The sequence below is a fragment of the Poecilia formosa genome, unplaced genomic scaffold, assembly GCF_000485575.1.
Source record: "Poecilia formosa unplaced genomic scaffold, Poecilia_formosa-5.1.2 Scaffold19, whole genome shotgun sequence".
NCBI classification, from domain to species: domain Eukaryota; kingdom Metazoa; phylum Chordata; class Actinopteri; order Cyprinodontiformes; family Poeciliidae; genus Poecilia; species Poecilia formosa.
The window spans coordinates 3,754,353-3,767,155 of record NW_006799958.1 but is presented as its reverse complement, the minus strand read 5'-3'; the positions used below and the strand labels follow the sequence as shown (position 1 = coordinate 3,767,155).

At 40.9% G+C, this 12,803-nt stretch overlaps 2 protein-coding genes across 2 annotated transcripts in view; both read right to left on the bottom strand.

The window, feature by feature from the left end:
* Positions 1-689, bottom strand: part of cacnb4a (calcium channel, voltage-dependent, beta 4a subunit) — a 33,287-nt gene extending 32,598 nt beyond the window's left edge. Inside the window, exon 1 of the mRNA XM_007547287.2 lies at positions 420-689. Within this exon, the coding sequence (XP_007547349.1) occupies positions 420-482 (63 nt within the window). The 5' untranslated portion in view covers positions 483-689. The remainder of the gene's footprint in view (positions 1-419) is intronic.
* Positions 690-2,391: 1,702 nt separating this feature from the next.
* The window catches only part of stam2 (signal transducing adaptor molecule (SH3 domain and ITAM motif) 2), a 13,622-nt gene continuing 3,210 nt past the window's right edge, over positions 2,392-12,803 (bottom strand). The window contains exons 4-14 of the mRNA XM_007547286.2: positions 12,659-12,754; positions 12,070-12,216; positions 9,666-9,732; positions 9,292-9,490; positions 8,682-8,776; positions 8,405-8,487; positions 8,237-8,324; positions 8,098-8,152; positions 7,871-8,018; positions 5,478-5,644; positions 2,392-4,358 (exon numbers count right to left, since the gene is read on the bottom strand). Of these exons, the coding sequence (XP_007547348.1) occupies positions 4,154-4,358; positions 5,478-5,644; positions 7,871-8,018; positions 8,098-8,152; positions 8,237-8,324; positions 8,405-8,487; positions 8,682-8,776; positions 9,292-9,490; positions 9,666-9,732; positions 12,070-12,216; positions 12,659-12,754 (1,350 nt within the window). The 3' untranslated portion in view covers positions 2,392-4,153. The remainder of the gene's footprint in view (positions 4,359-5,477; positions 5,645-7,870; positions 8,019-8,097; positions 8,153-8,236; positions 8,325-8,404; positions 8,488-8,681; positions 8,777-9,291; positions 9,491-9,665; positions 9,733-12,069; positions 12,217-12,658; positions 12,755-12,803) is intronic.

Genomic DNA, 12,803 nt, shown 5'->3' with positions numbered 1-12,803 from the left:
AGCGATCAGAACCGCCTAATACGTCACATAATGAGCTCCATCAGGAAATGTTTAATAATTGAGAACCTAATTTTATTTCTTTACGCGGAGCCCCTCTCACAGGCGCTCCTCTCCCTGACTGATGAAGACACCTCAGGGAGATGTTAGGAGTGATGAAGAATGGGTCTGTAGTTACCACTGAGAGCAGTGGTAATGAGTTCAGGTTCTGCTGGGGGGGTTCATGTTAGTTTCTGAAGATTAATTTCAGTCTGGTACAGTTTTAGAGAGATTATGGTTTCGTTTTTTTAAATTATAATTTACTTAATATTCCAAACTTCTGAAGACGTATCATTCTCTAACTATCCTCAAAAAAGTACATATTGTCTTGTTTTCTTTTATTATTATTATTATTATTATTTTGGTGTGTTTTCTCCTCCTACCTGGAACACAGGCTTCTGCAGCCCGTCTGCTATCCCGTGTCGGGTGTAGATGTGCCGGGACATCTCAGCCAGTTCGTCGGTCCACGGCGGAGGCTGCCGCTCCGCGCCGCTCCACTGGAACTGCTGCTCCGTCTCCGGCTGCTGCTGCTCCGGCGGCGGGGGGCAGTTCACCGCCGGCTCCAGCTTTACGTCGCTTCACGCCAGCAAAACGGAGGAGAACAGGTGCTGGTGGGTCCCACTCTGCATCAGAACTGGCATCAGAGAGCCTTTTAACCCTCCTCCTCCTCCTTTTCTTCCTCCACTCACATCACAAGCTGTGCTGCGTTCACGTTCAAAGGACAACTCCAGGATTTCAGACACACGATGAAAATACCATAAATTAGTTACAGTGAATACAAAAACAGATTTTTAAAAATCCCCAACAATTTATATTTGTATACGTTTCACTGTAAACAACTTACATTTCGAAAGACATCAGTGAACGAGTGTAAACAGAGCAACACTTTGTACCATGACAGCTGCGGAGAAAAAAAGGGAAAATGGTCGCAGTGGCGGTACTTTCACTGATATCCGCCATGGGCCAGCCGCTCCTTTTGGGCTCCACACACAACACACGATACTGGGTTCACAAGTACAGGACATTTGAGTTGTTTTTCTCTTAGGAAATAGTACATTTTTACATAAAAGGGCTTTATAAAGCCATATTGTGTTTCAAAGAATCTCTAATCTGTGGGAAATACTTAAAATATTTGACCAGTGGTTTCATTACATTAGGTAGATTTAATTTAAGCCTACTTAATGTAAGGAGCAGGCTTATATCAAAATAACACCCTGGACAAGTCACTGATGGTCCATCACAGAATATTTCAAACATGTTCTAGTTATAAAAGTGTATAAATCAAATGGTGTTTAACACTTTCATTTATTTTTTTCATTACATTGCAAATTTATTGCAAATTTAAAGTTGGCAAACCAATAACTTTGGTTGCTAAGGTGAAATTATGCAGAAATGTGGATTTTTATCAGCAAATACTTTTGTTTTTGTCCCTTTTTAACTGAATTAGAGAACATTACCAAACTATTATGTTTGGTAATAGTTTGGCAACTATTACCAAACATGCTCAGGAGGTCATGTTATTAAATTCTTAAGATCTTTGCTTTTTCTAGACGTAGAAGAAAAATACATTTCAGTATTGTATGCATGTAAAATATGCAGAATAAATAAGCCAATTGGTTCAATTATTGGACTTAATGGATACAATTTAAAGATTTCCCCCAGAACAGCCAAAACGTGGCCCAGTTTATCCTCTCCCTCGGTTTATTTTAGTTCCTAAATTTCTTCATTCATATCTTGTCAACCGGTTGGAAAGTTCTGGCTTTTTTCACCTCGTCAACACAAACAGATGATAAAACATTCTCAGTCTTCCTCGGCAGACTTGATCGGCCAACTTGCAGTGTGTGTTTGTTTTTTTTGTAATCCTGCACCAGATTTGAGGAAATCATCCACACACACACGCAGTCTGGAACAGCAAATGCTCACCCAGAATATTTACCCCTGTGCAGATTTTATTTGCACTTCAACACCACACAGTGCCGTCATTCCAGCTGCACCTATTTCAGAAGTACAGCAAGCAGTTAGAGAATAAATAAAGCATGCTTTCTAGGTGGATTAAAAATATTAAAAACAAAAAAATAAATTGAGGAGGGATAGGTTAATTTAATTTCTTTTATTTTAAAGAATATTTATAAGTTTGCTCTGTTACAAAAGCAGTTTTAAAATCCCGGATAAATAAACCTTTTCTGGAATATTTCAAATGTACAGAATTATACAAATCCAAAGAGGTTGCTAACCCAATGTGTTTGTCATTATTTGATTTCTAGAGAAGAAGAAGAAAAATAATAAATCAAGGCATTCAGTGGTAAATAAATGTTTACAAAGCTAAGGTGCAATATCAACATGAAAAATAAATCCAGGTATTTTCACATTTAATGTACAACTCCAAGAACAGCAGGGTGCTATAACTTTACACTTTCTGCTAAAACCACTGATGACGGGGGGCTGAAGGGGGTCACTGCAACACGGTCGGGAGATTTGATGGACGCTACTTTCATTTTATCTGAAAAACAACAGAAGGTTCAAAGCATGGCGTCTCACGTTGAGATGTTACTGAAAACCTCTGCAAATAACCTAGACAAAGAAAAACCAGAAGCCAAGAAACGAAAAAACAACATAACTAGTTTTAACAAAGCAAATTACACATTTTATAATAGCCATATATATATATAATCAAATCATGTGCATATTTGATCTTGAAATATGTTACGAAATTAAAAGATTTCAATAATGTACATTTGCATAAACAGAGACTCTAAAGTTCCACTGAATTGAAGAAACCCCTACTAAGAGAGAGATGTAATAACATTCAGATGACGCAGCATTTTGTACGATTAACGAACTAAGAAAGTCGAGTAGTTCCCCCCATGACTTGACGAGCGTTTGAAAACCCTACCTTGATTTACAATGAAGAAGTTCAGACACGGAAATCCTCAAACGCACACATAGAAAGGAAGGAAGGAAGAAAGAAAAAGCTCAAAACTACATATTACATAAAAGTCTTGGCAGAATGCAAGGCAGCGCGTTTGTGGAAAAAGCGGTGATTCGTTTACAGTAATGCTAAAACATTTTTGACATTCAAAACATGGATGCTGGTGAAGGTGAGGAGCTGGCTTTACACACAGAGAGAGAGAGACACAAGTCCCTCACAACAACTCAGAGGAGAAAGACTGAGCTTAATTTTCCTCGACATAACCTTACTCTTGGAATTAAAAACAAAACAAAAGCAGGATTAGAGCTCAAATCATATAGGAAAGCTGCTGCAAATAAACCTGAAATTCCCCCTCGTTTAGCCCATCATGCAGTTTTTCATGCATCGCTTTGTAGTTTAGGAAGAGCCCAGTTCTCCCTGCCCACGTACATCTGGTGTTTTCTGCTTTGTTTACCCTCGCCGGCCGCTTTCTGTACCAGACGCGTTCCGGCCGCAGCGTTCCGGCCGCAGCGTGCCGTCACGCGGCTCGCACGTCGGGAGCGAAGAAGTACACCGCCGCCCCCTTAACCCCCCTGCCAGTCGCCAATGCATTTTGCTCTTGCCAAGGCTTGTGTTCTGTTTGCGCGTTGCCTGAAGTGCGAGGATGGGTTTTATTCCTGCCTGTGCGTGTTCTTTTATTAGGCCGAGAGCCTAATCCTCGCAGGCTGCCGACCGGAGGGCTGCAGCTGCTACGCCGATCTCCCTGCGTGAGCTCCAAAACGAGGCTGTGTGAAGGTAAAATGTAAGCGTCTCTCCCGTCCGTCTGAAGTCTAGTCTAGTCTCTGGCGCCAGACGTTACATTCAGAGGGGGATTCTTCAAAGCTCGCGTTGAAAGTAGCGCTGTACGGAAGCAGTATTTCTGCTGAACTGTGAATCGTGAAATGCTGATAATCAATACGTTAGATAAATAACAGTGTTTCTGTGTTCTGCCTCGCAGATGGCAGCTGGCTCCTGACTCGGGTGCTCGCCCGGACACATTTCAGTTCCCTCAACAACAACATTGTAAGGCCAAAGAATGTCTCCTAATGCAGAAAAAAACAAAAACAAAAAAAACACAAAAAAAAACAAGCAAACAAAGTTCAACTTGATTGAAAAGAAACTGGAATATCAGAAGAGGGTAGCTGAAGGTCTGCGTGGCTGTTTAGAGATTTACAGCAAAGGCTGCTGGTAGTACGCTGCCGGCGGCTGCTGCTGCTGAGCAGGAGGAGCCTGGTGAGGAGGAGCAGCAACAGGGTAAGACACAGGAGGCATGTTAGCCACGTTGTGATAGGCTGACATATCCATGGCCACGCCCGCCTGGCCCGGGTAAGGAGCACCGGGAGCTTGGGTCATGTACTGGGAGTTCATCCCGCTGCTGCGAAGGAAACACACACATATAATTCTTTTACTACTGGAGTCAAACTGGAATGAGAGATTGGTGAGATGTTGAACAAAATCTACGTCTAGGACTCATTAGGTTCTTAGGTTTTAAGAAACAGTGACTTGCAGAAGCATTCATACCCTTTGAACATTTGGTTTCTCCCTACAGAGATTCAATGTATTTTAAAGGGACTTTAAATCCATAAGAAGTCCAGTTTTCCTAAAGCTGCGAATGGGATACAAATAGAGGGAGGTGCTCTGTTCATATGAGACCAAACTCAAAACTTTTGGTCCTACTTTCAAAATGCTATGCTATCTGTTCTCTTCACATCAGAGTCTCTGGTAGACCCGGTTCGATTGGGGATAAATATACCAATATTTGTTACATTTTCTGGTTTGGCTCTCTTTCACACTGGACTGTGCCAAACGATCCAAACGCTTCACAAACCTGTTCCCCTCCTCGCCTGTGGAGGCGCTGCACCAAGAGCCACAGAAGGAAAACACACCAAACCCTCAGAAGAAGACATGACTGCAACTTTCTTCTTCACAAAACACAAACAAAAATGAAGTAGAGTCAGATGTAGCGGTTGTAGGATTTCACTTTTGTCTCTGGCAACAGACCACGAGTCATTTCTCCCGCTAGCGCCAGACTCTCACGTTTGTTTTGGCTGTATTTACCCAGAATGCCAAGCGGTATACTCCTGCTTTTTTAGTGGCCTCTGGTCCACCTGGCATTCAAAAATGAATTCAAACTGCACCAGAGTTCACTTCAACCGAACCGACGCCTAGGTTTTTAGGCGGATTCTTTTTTTTTTTTTTTTTTGTCGATTGCGCATTCACACTTCCCCCAAACTAACTGGACTTTCCAGACAAACAAACTACAGTTTGATTAAAGAGAACTAAACAAGGCTGTTCTGAATTCACCCTTACGCTACAAGCAAGGTAAGGGTGTTGCCCCCATCAAGTCAAATAAAACAAACTCCAATAAAACACCCTGATGTTTACTGATGTAGAAAAAAAATGGATAAAAACTCTTTGGCGCCGTTATTTTTATTGGAGTGCAGGGAATCCCTATTGACAGCCTCCGATCTGCCCTGTGGCTAATCCTTTTTACCTCATGTAGGGAGGCTGAGCAGCCTGGCTGTTAGGGGGCGCTGTGACGGTGGGGGGTATTGAATGCAGCGGTCCAGGCTGGTCGTTCGGCAGAGAGTAAGGCTGCGCAGGAGGAACCTGTGGGCCGCCGGGGGGCAGGTACGGGGCGCCAGCTGGTCCGAGGTAAGCCTAAGAGATGAAGAGCAGGTTTTAATATGAATTATTATTTTAAGATTATCTACTTCCTCAAGAAAACAGCAAAGAAAAGGAATAAAAAATAAAAAAAAACAGGTGTTAAGTAACATCCAGACACTGAGTAGGTAAATCTAAACCTACATAACGAAACGGTTTTCCAAGGTTTTTTTTTCTCTAAAATTTCTGACACCAATTTTAGACATTTTTTTTACGAGCACATTTTTAACTTTTTCAAGCCAAAAGACAAAAATGTATTTTTCTAGAAATCTTCTGAGATTTTTTGGCCAAAATTTGCTCCTCTTGTTTTTTTTCTATGCGTAATGGCCCTAATATGTTCTCATAGTTTTCTAAGTGAAACTATAAATTCAATGCCTCATCCATCAACCCTGATGAGCAAATTTTCATTCAACATTCAAAACTAATTTTCTTTCACAAAATCAAAGTAAGTTACATCATCTTTGGTATCCCGTTAAAAAAATAAAAAATAAAATAAAAAAATCTAGCAAACGGGAATAAGAAAACTACTAAAGATTGGTGAAAATCCACTGAATCTCAGGCATTTTCCTTGAAATAAAACACAAATATAAACTGCTGCTGTAAAGGTTACTTTTTAAATTGGCTTCTGAAACAACTAAAAAAAAAAAAGCCTCAAGAATGGCAAGAACAGCACTGAGGGGCACTCGAGTGCAGACCTAACTGGTGACATTGATAGACTTTGAAACCTGCAGAGAGAGTCGGCGCCATCAATCATTACTGAGAAGAAGAAAAAAAAAAGTTGCTGCTTGAAAAGTGCAAAACTGCTCCAGCTTCTCAAAGGAGGGGAAAAATGCTGACTGTAACCTACCCAGAAAAACTGAGAAAAAAATAAAAAAAACACATAAAGACAGAAGGTAGTAACTGAACCCAAATGTAAAGCGGTCAACGCTTCACGCGTTTGTTCAACATTGTCTTAGTTGACTCGCTAGTAAATCAGAATAAGTAAGCAGAATATGAGTATTAAGTTCTGTGATTTCATTGCAGAGTTACAGAAAAGCAGCGTAGAAGATTTTTTCCAGAACAAAACCTCTGAACACCGGATCTTCACACTTCAGCTTTCTGAACTGTGAAACAGCTCCAGCCTTAAATTATGCATGACAGCTTTGCTTCCTATTGATTCTGTACATGCTGCAGAGAAAAGGGAACCGGCAGCGCTTTGCAACAGGGAGATGCGTTTCTTGTTTAGCCAGCAATCTGGATTCATATTTTTGTTTTAAACCAACTTATAAAAAAATACTCATCTTTATTTTAAAAAAATACATAAAATAGCTCGTAGGCGACCATTTCCTTTAGCGATTTGTGAATCTCGCCAGTTCCTGTCAAGCTAGTAATGAACATTGTTCAGTATCCAGTCATTAGTGAGGCCGAGTTCAATCTCGCTTGATTTCTTCACATTTTTTTAAAGTTTGGATTTAGGTGAAGCTGCAAAGGAATTACATAATTTTATCTATCTTCCAATTTTATTTTATCTATGCATTATTTACTCACCAGTGTTTTACAGCTGCAAAATACATGCAATCATAACAGCCATCGCAATGTCAGTTTTTGCAATGTCAGAATTGCAGAGGACTGTTTGCAGGGTGGGAGGAATCAACCGAGTTTATTTGTACAGGACATTACATCACGACAACATGAACCGCATCATAAACGCATCGTGTAGTCAAAACAGACACTACATTTTGTCAAATACCATTGTTAAAAATCATCGATGCACTTCAAATATGTGATATGTATAACAGTTTAAAAAAAAAAATCTGAAAATGTTGGTGACAGTCAAAATCTACGCAATTTAAAATTTCAGCAATACTATCATAATTACATATTGTGCAGCCGTACTACCTTTACTTATATTTAATTTTGTTTTTTAAAATTTTTATTTATTTCTATACATCTTTAGGTAAATTACTTTATTCTTTGCAGTTAATATTCATCTTATTTTATGCTTAACGTAAATGTAGGCTTCTTACATTTGACTTTTATTGTGTCCAGGTGTGTGTGTTGCCATGTATGATGGTGAATTTATTGGGGTTTTGTGTCATTTCTATGATATTTCTACATTACATTTTTCCTCCGAAAGCAGTAATTTTACTTTACATTGGTGTTCATACGGTTTATAAATAAAGTTTGATTGAAAACACCAATATAATTTGACAAATAACTTTTTTTTGTGTGAATTGTTCTGACCTGCATGGGCACAGAAGAGCCAGGTGGGCCGTACTGCGTCTGCATCTTGGAGTACGCGGCGTAGTAAGGGGCTTCGTTCATGAGCTTGGTGTAAAGCTCCAGGGCCTCCATGACTTTCAGATTGAGATCCGACAGCTCCGAGTGGTGCCTGCGGCACGGAACGAGACGTTACATCGTTTAAGTTAACGCTAGCGTTTATATACGGCGAAAATTGTACAAAACGACACCTGTCGATCTCTTGTAGCTTCTCATCAATCAGCGGGTTCATCTGTTCGCATGCACCTGTTCAGTCGGAGGGGGAGAGAGAAAACAGTTTAGATAATGATAACAGCTGATTTACATTTACAGCAGCGTTTAGATGCATGCCTTCCAGCTGGACCAGCTCTAAGGAGTCAGGAGTCGCATCTGCGGGATCCGTGTTCTGCAGGAGCGCCAGCGTTCTGTCCATCTTCGCCTGCGGAGAGGAAACAAACGGCAGGTTGATTAAGAGGCTGCGTGGATCGATGAATGCATATTCATCAGAAAACCAGTTACCTCATCGATGTAGACCGGCTCGGGCTCGGCTCTGATTTCCAGACTCGTCTCCTCCGGAGTGGCCGACTTCTCGACGTAAGCCACTGTGGAGGAAGTGGAAGTAATTAGAGACAGCGAAGCATATCTGCTCCCGGGTAAATCGGGTAGCGGTGCAGAAAGGCAAGAAGAAAAGGGCAAATATAAGCACAGGGGAGAAATGTGCGTGTTTGTGTTACGGTTTGGAAGCTATGCTGTTACAGAGTAAATTTAAAAAAAAAAAAAAAGAAAAACAACAAACCTGGCTCAGGGTCGGCATTCAAATTGGTTGTGACAAAATTTGAGGGGAACAGCCCGACTCCTCTGTGGTTTTCCCCTTTCCACCAATTTGGATCACTGCAAAACAAACAAACAAAAAAAAAAAACATAACAGAAATGCAGATCAATTCAAAAGGCCTTGCAGGCTGAACCTATGCATGCTAACCACAGAAAACAATCCAAGCAGCGTTTGGAGGATCTACAAAACACCGTCAGGAGGTAAAACTCTCCTGACGCCTGTGAAATATCCTCCAAATATTCTTTACAATGTACAGGTTTTATTTTATTTTCCATTTTAGTAAGGCTAGCTAGGCCAATCGCTAAAATGCTAAAGACAACTTCAAATCTGATTTCAATGATCATATTGTCTCTTTAAAATATTTCCACTGTGTTTCTGCAGTGACTGCTCTGTGAAAGAAACGACACAACGTCGCCATGGTTTCCAAATCTACATATTCATGAGCGTTTTTTTTTCTTCTCTAAAATGCATCATTTCCCTAAACTTATCCAATCAGATCAGTCGATCTGCATCCAGAGGTCTTTAGCTGATTCAGCAGCTCTGACTCATAAATGTGCGAGTTATGAAATATCACCTGTCGTCCAAAACTATAATAAGTTCTCCGGCTTTGAAGGTGAGCTCGTTGTCTTCGGCTGCTTCGAAGTCGTAGAGCGCGCGCACTTTCCGGATCTCTTGCCCTCCGCCGCCGTTAGTGTTGGTAGGTGGGTCGGCGGTCAGGGTCAGAGGTCGTGTTTCCGCTTGCTGCTTCTGTTCCTGTAAGGATAACTCAATGGCTGCGAGAGGAAAAAGAATAAAAAAAAAACCCAGTTTTTAAATTGACTTTTTTTTTCCATTTAGAGGAATAAAATAAAGAGACAAAAGGCTTATAATGTAATTTATAAAACAACAATGTCAGACTTTTACTGAATAATGCATCAAACTGTAAAAATATGCGGCGTCCGTCTTTACCCTTGGCCAGGTCATCGTCGTCTGGCGTTTTGTTTGGAGCCGGTGTGCTGACCTTGGTGCTGGATCCCTGTGGTCAGTATAGAAACATAAGGTCACATCTGTGTGAGTGGATACACAACAGAGGGAGGGAGGATTGAGTGCTGCACAAAGACTGAATGGGGGAAAAAAACTGGTTTCCTGCCACCTGCAGCTCATGCTGGGTACCACATGTTGCTCAGAAAGAGTTCACTCCAACGAGCAGGCAGAGAGTTTTACCGGCAATAAATATAAAGCATTAAAGAAACAAAAGGAGTAATTTCCTGAAAATCTAAATTTCTGCTTCAACTTAAATAATCTGCGTCGCTTCCGGAGACGTCGACGCGCACGCTGTGTGGCCAGCAGGCAAAACAACAGCGAATGGGTTTAATGTTATGCAATTCGATTCAAATAAAGAGAAATGCCGGCGCAAAGAAAAAAAAAAAAAAAAAAAAGACATTTGTGTTCAGAATGGATGATAGGCAAAGGTAAATACTGGCACAGCTTGAGCCACGCAGCCTGCTGATGTTTGCTCATGAGCTTTCACAGATTAAATGTCATACCTGCTGCCTCGTTGTGGCACCTGCCTTCCAGCGAGCCGCGCTGCAGCTGCTGCGGCGGCTGCTTCCTCACACCCCAACTAAACCCAGCGCTCCAAATGGCTTTTACACTTTAACAAAGATGTTGTCATCTAGTCCTGTTCTACTTTTGTTATTCACTCTTGGAAAATTTATCTCATATCAAATTGCACTGCAAAAATATTCAAACATTTAATGAAATCTCAACTTAAACCCACCTGTTTAGAGTTGCTTATGGCAATTGATGTCTTCAATGTATTTAATGTTTTTATCTTTTCTTTTTTGTCTTTTTATTACTTTCTTTTTATTTCTCTTTCTCACCGTTTCCGAGAGGTTAAAGTCCTTGTCAAACGACGTTTTGACTAAAGTCCGAGAGGTTAAAGTTCTTATCAAACAGCGTTTGACTAAAGTCAAAAGGGTTGGAGACAGCTTTTTATTTCTTTTTCTCACCGTTTGCGTTTTAATGCTGTTTTTATTTTAATTATGTAAAGCACTTTGAAATGCCTTGCTGCTGAAATGTGCTATACAAATAAAATTTGATTGATTGACAGAGGATGTTATGTTATCTTGCGGACCTACACGATGTAAGGTTCGAAAACATTTCCCAAATAAATCCCACTAGCCTACACTGACATTTGTGGCTGTAATGTAACAAAGTGCATTCATACGAATACTTCTGTATCACACAGTGTGAGATAAATTATGTCAGCAATAAAGCACCTTTAGAAATTCGGTCCGACTATCAGACAACAACATGGTAGGTCAGAGACTTTACAACAGCTGGAGATTAAAGTCTACTTCAGCCTGTGACTCATACATTTAACATACAGTGCAAGAACCATGTGGAGGAGCAGAAACCACTGGAAATCATTTGTCAACAAAAACTGAAATTCTGCGTCAAACAAGCAGACATTAAAACATGCTGTTTCAAACAAACTCTAGAGTTGTTTGCGCAAGGTGTGAATGTGGTCAGACCTCAAGCCAACACTGGGTGTTCGCTGTAACCACAGGGAGGTTTCTGTTGCATTGTGGGACACGGTAAACCCTAGCAGCACATCTTTTTCAAAATCCCATCTTCTCAAAATCAATCAGCGCTTAGCATTCGTGGACGACTCATGGAGAGCGAGTGTCGCACAACACAAAAGTATCCGTCCAGAAAACACAACGTTAAATAGTGAAGCGTAACTTAACAAAACTTTGTTCAGGCAGACATTTTGCGTCGAGGAATTTTAATAGTGGAGGTTCTTCATCTATTCGATGGATTGTTACAGTGATAAATAAAATGTCTCACACGCTGCTCTTGCTCTGACTTTAATTGATTGCTAGTTGGAAGCCAACACAGACCGAACGAGAAATCAATCTCAACTGGAGAAATCCCAGATGGAGCGCTGAAAGGAGATGAGAATTGGGCAAAACTGCACATGAAGTCAATGGCCAGGCTACAGAGAAACAGACACTGATATGGTTAAATTCTCCATATTTTCTACTAGCTCAGAACGCAGCATCTTCTTCATGGATGGACATTTGGTTTGGACACATCCAACCAATAAGCACACTAAACGTCCCGGCCTGGTTTAGTGCGGAATCGGAACCACCAGAAAAAAAAAATTACAAGATAAACTCATCAACCGATTTGGACTAACTACAGATTCTAACTTAGAAACACCCTTAGAGGTCTGGATGTGAAGTCTGATGCATCTTCAACAACATTTGACCTAAAAACTACTTTCCATGTAGCTTTACACAAACAAATCTGGAGTACAAACACAAAACCTCCCACAGAGTCAACATGCCATTTACTTTCCACCCACCTGTGAGGTGGCTGCTGGGAAGCTGACCCCTTCCTCTTTCAGGCTCTTGATGGTGGCACCAATCAGGCTGAGCTGGGGGTCCTTCTGGAAGCCTTCTGCCCACTCCACCATCATCGCCTTTAGCTTTTCACACACCTTAGGATGGGCCTGAATATTACAGGAAACACAAATGTATGTCGCTCGCGTCTGAAACGGATTCAGCTGAATCCTATTTCAGCCTTAAGACCAACCAATTGTTAAAAGTTTGTATGCAGAAAACTTGGAAATAACTTTCATAAGTATGAAAACTGTGAAAGACACTATGAAGTGTAATTCAATAGATCACCTATTTCCAAATATTGTTCTCCAGCTTCAAAAAAGTATACTAAACGCTGCAACTGCTTTGATAACTTTATGCTGCATGTTTATGAGAAATCACTGAGCACTGAAGGAGTGCCCCATTCCCCAGTGGAATATTTTAACCAGTAGCTTAATTAAATGCCGAGGGATTAGAGTAGGGGTATGGATAAACATCTTACACATGCGGAATAAAAAACAGGAGACGAGCAAACATAAATGGAGTTTGGAAAGCCTCTGGCAGGACACGTACCTTGTTCAACACGCTGCGAACCTCAGCAGAAAACTCCCTAGAGCAGATTTCCAGATGGAATATTTTGCCACAGTTTGATACGCAGGCACCCAGCAACTGTAACGCAAGACGGTGGCGTTTTACAGCAAATATATATATATATATA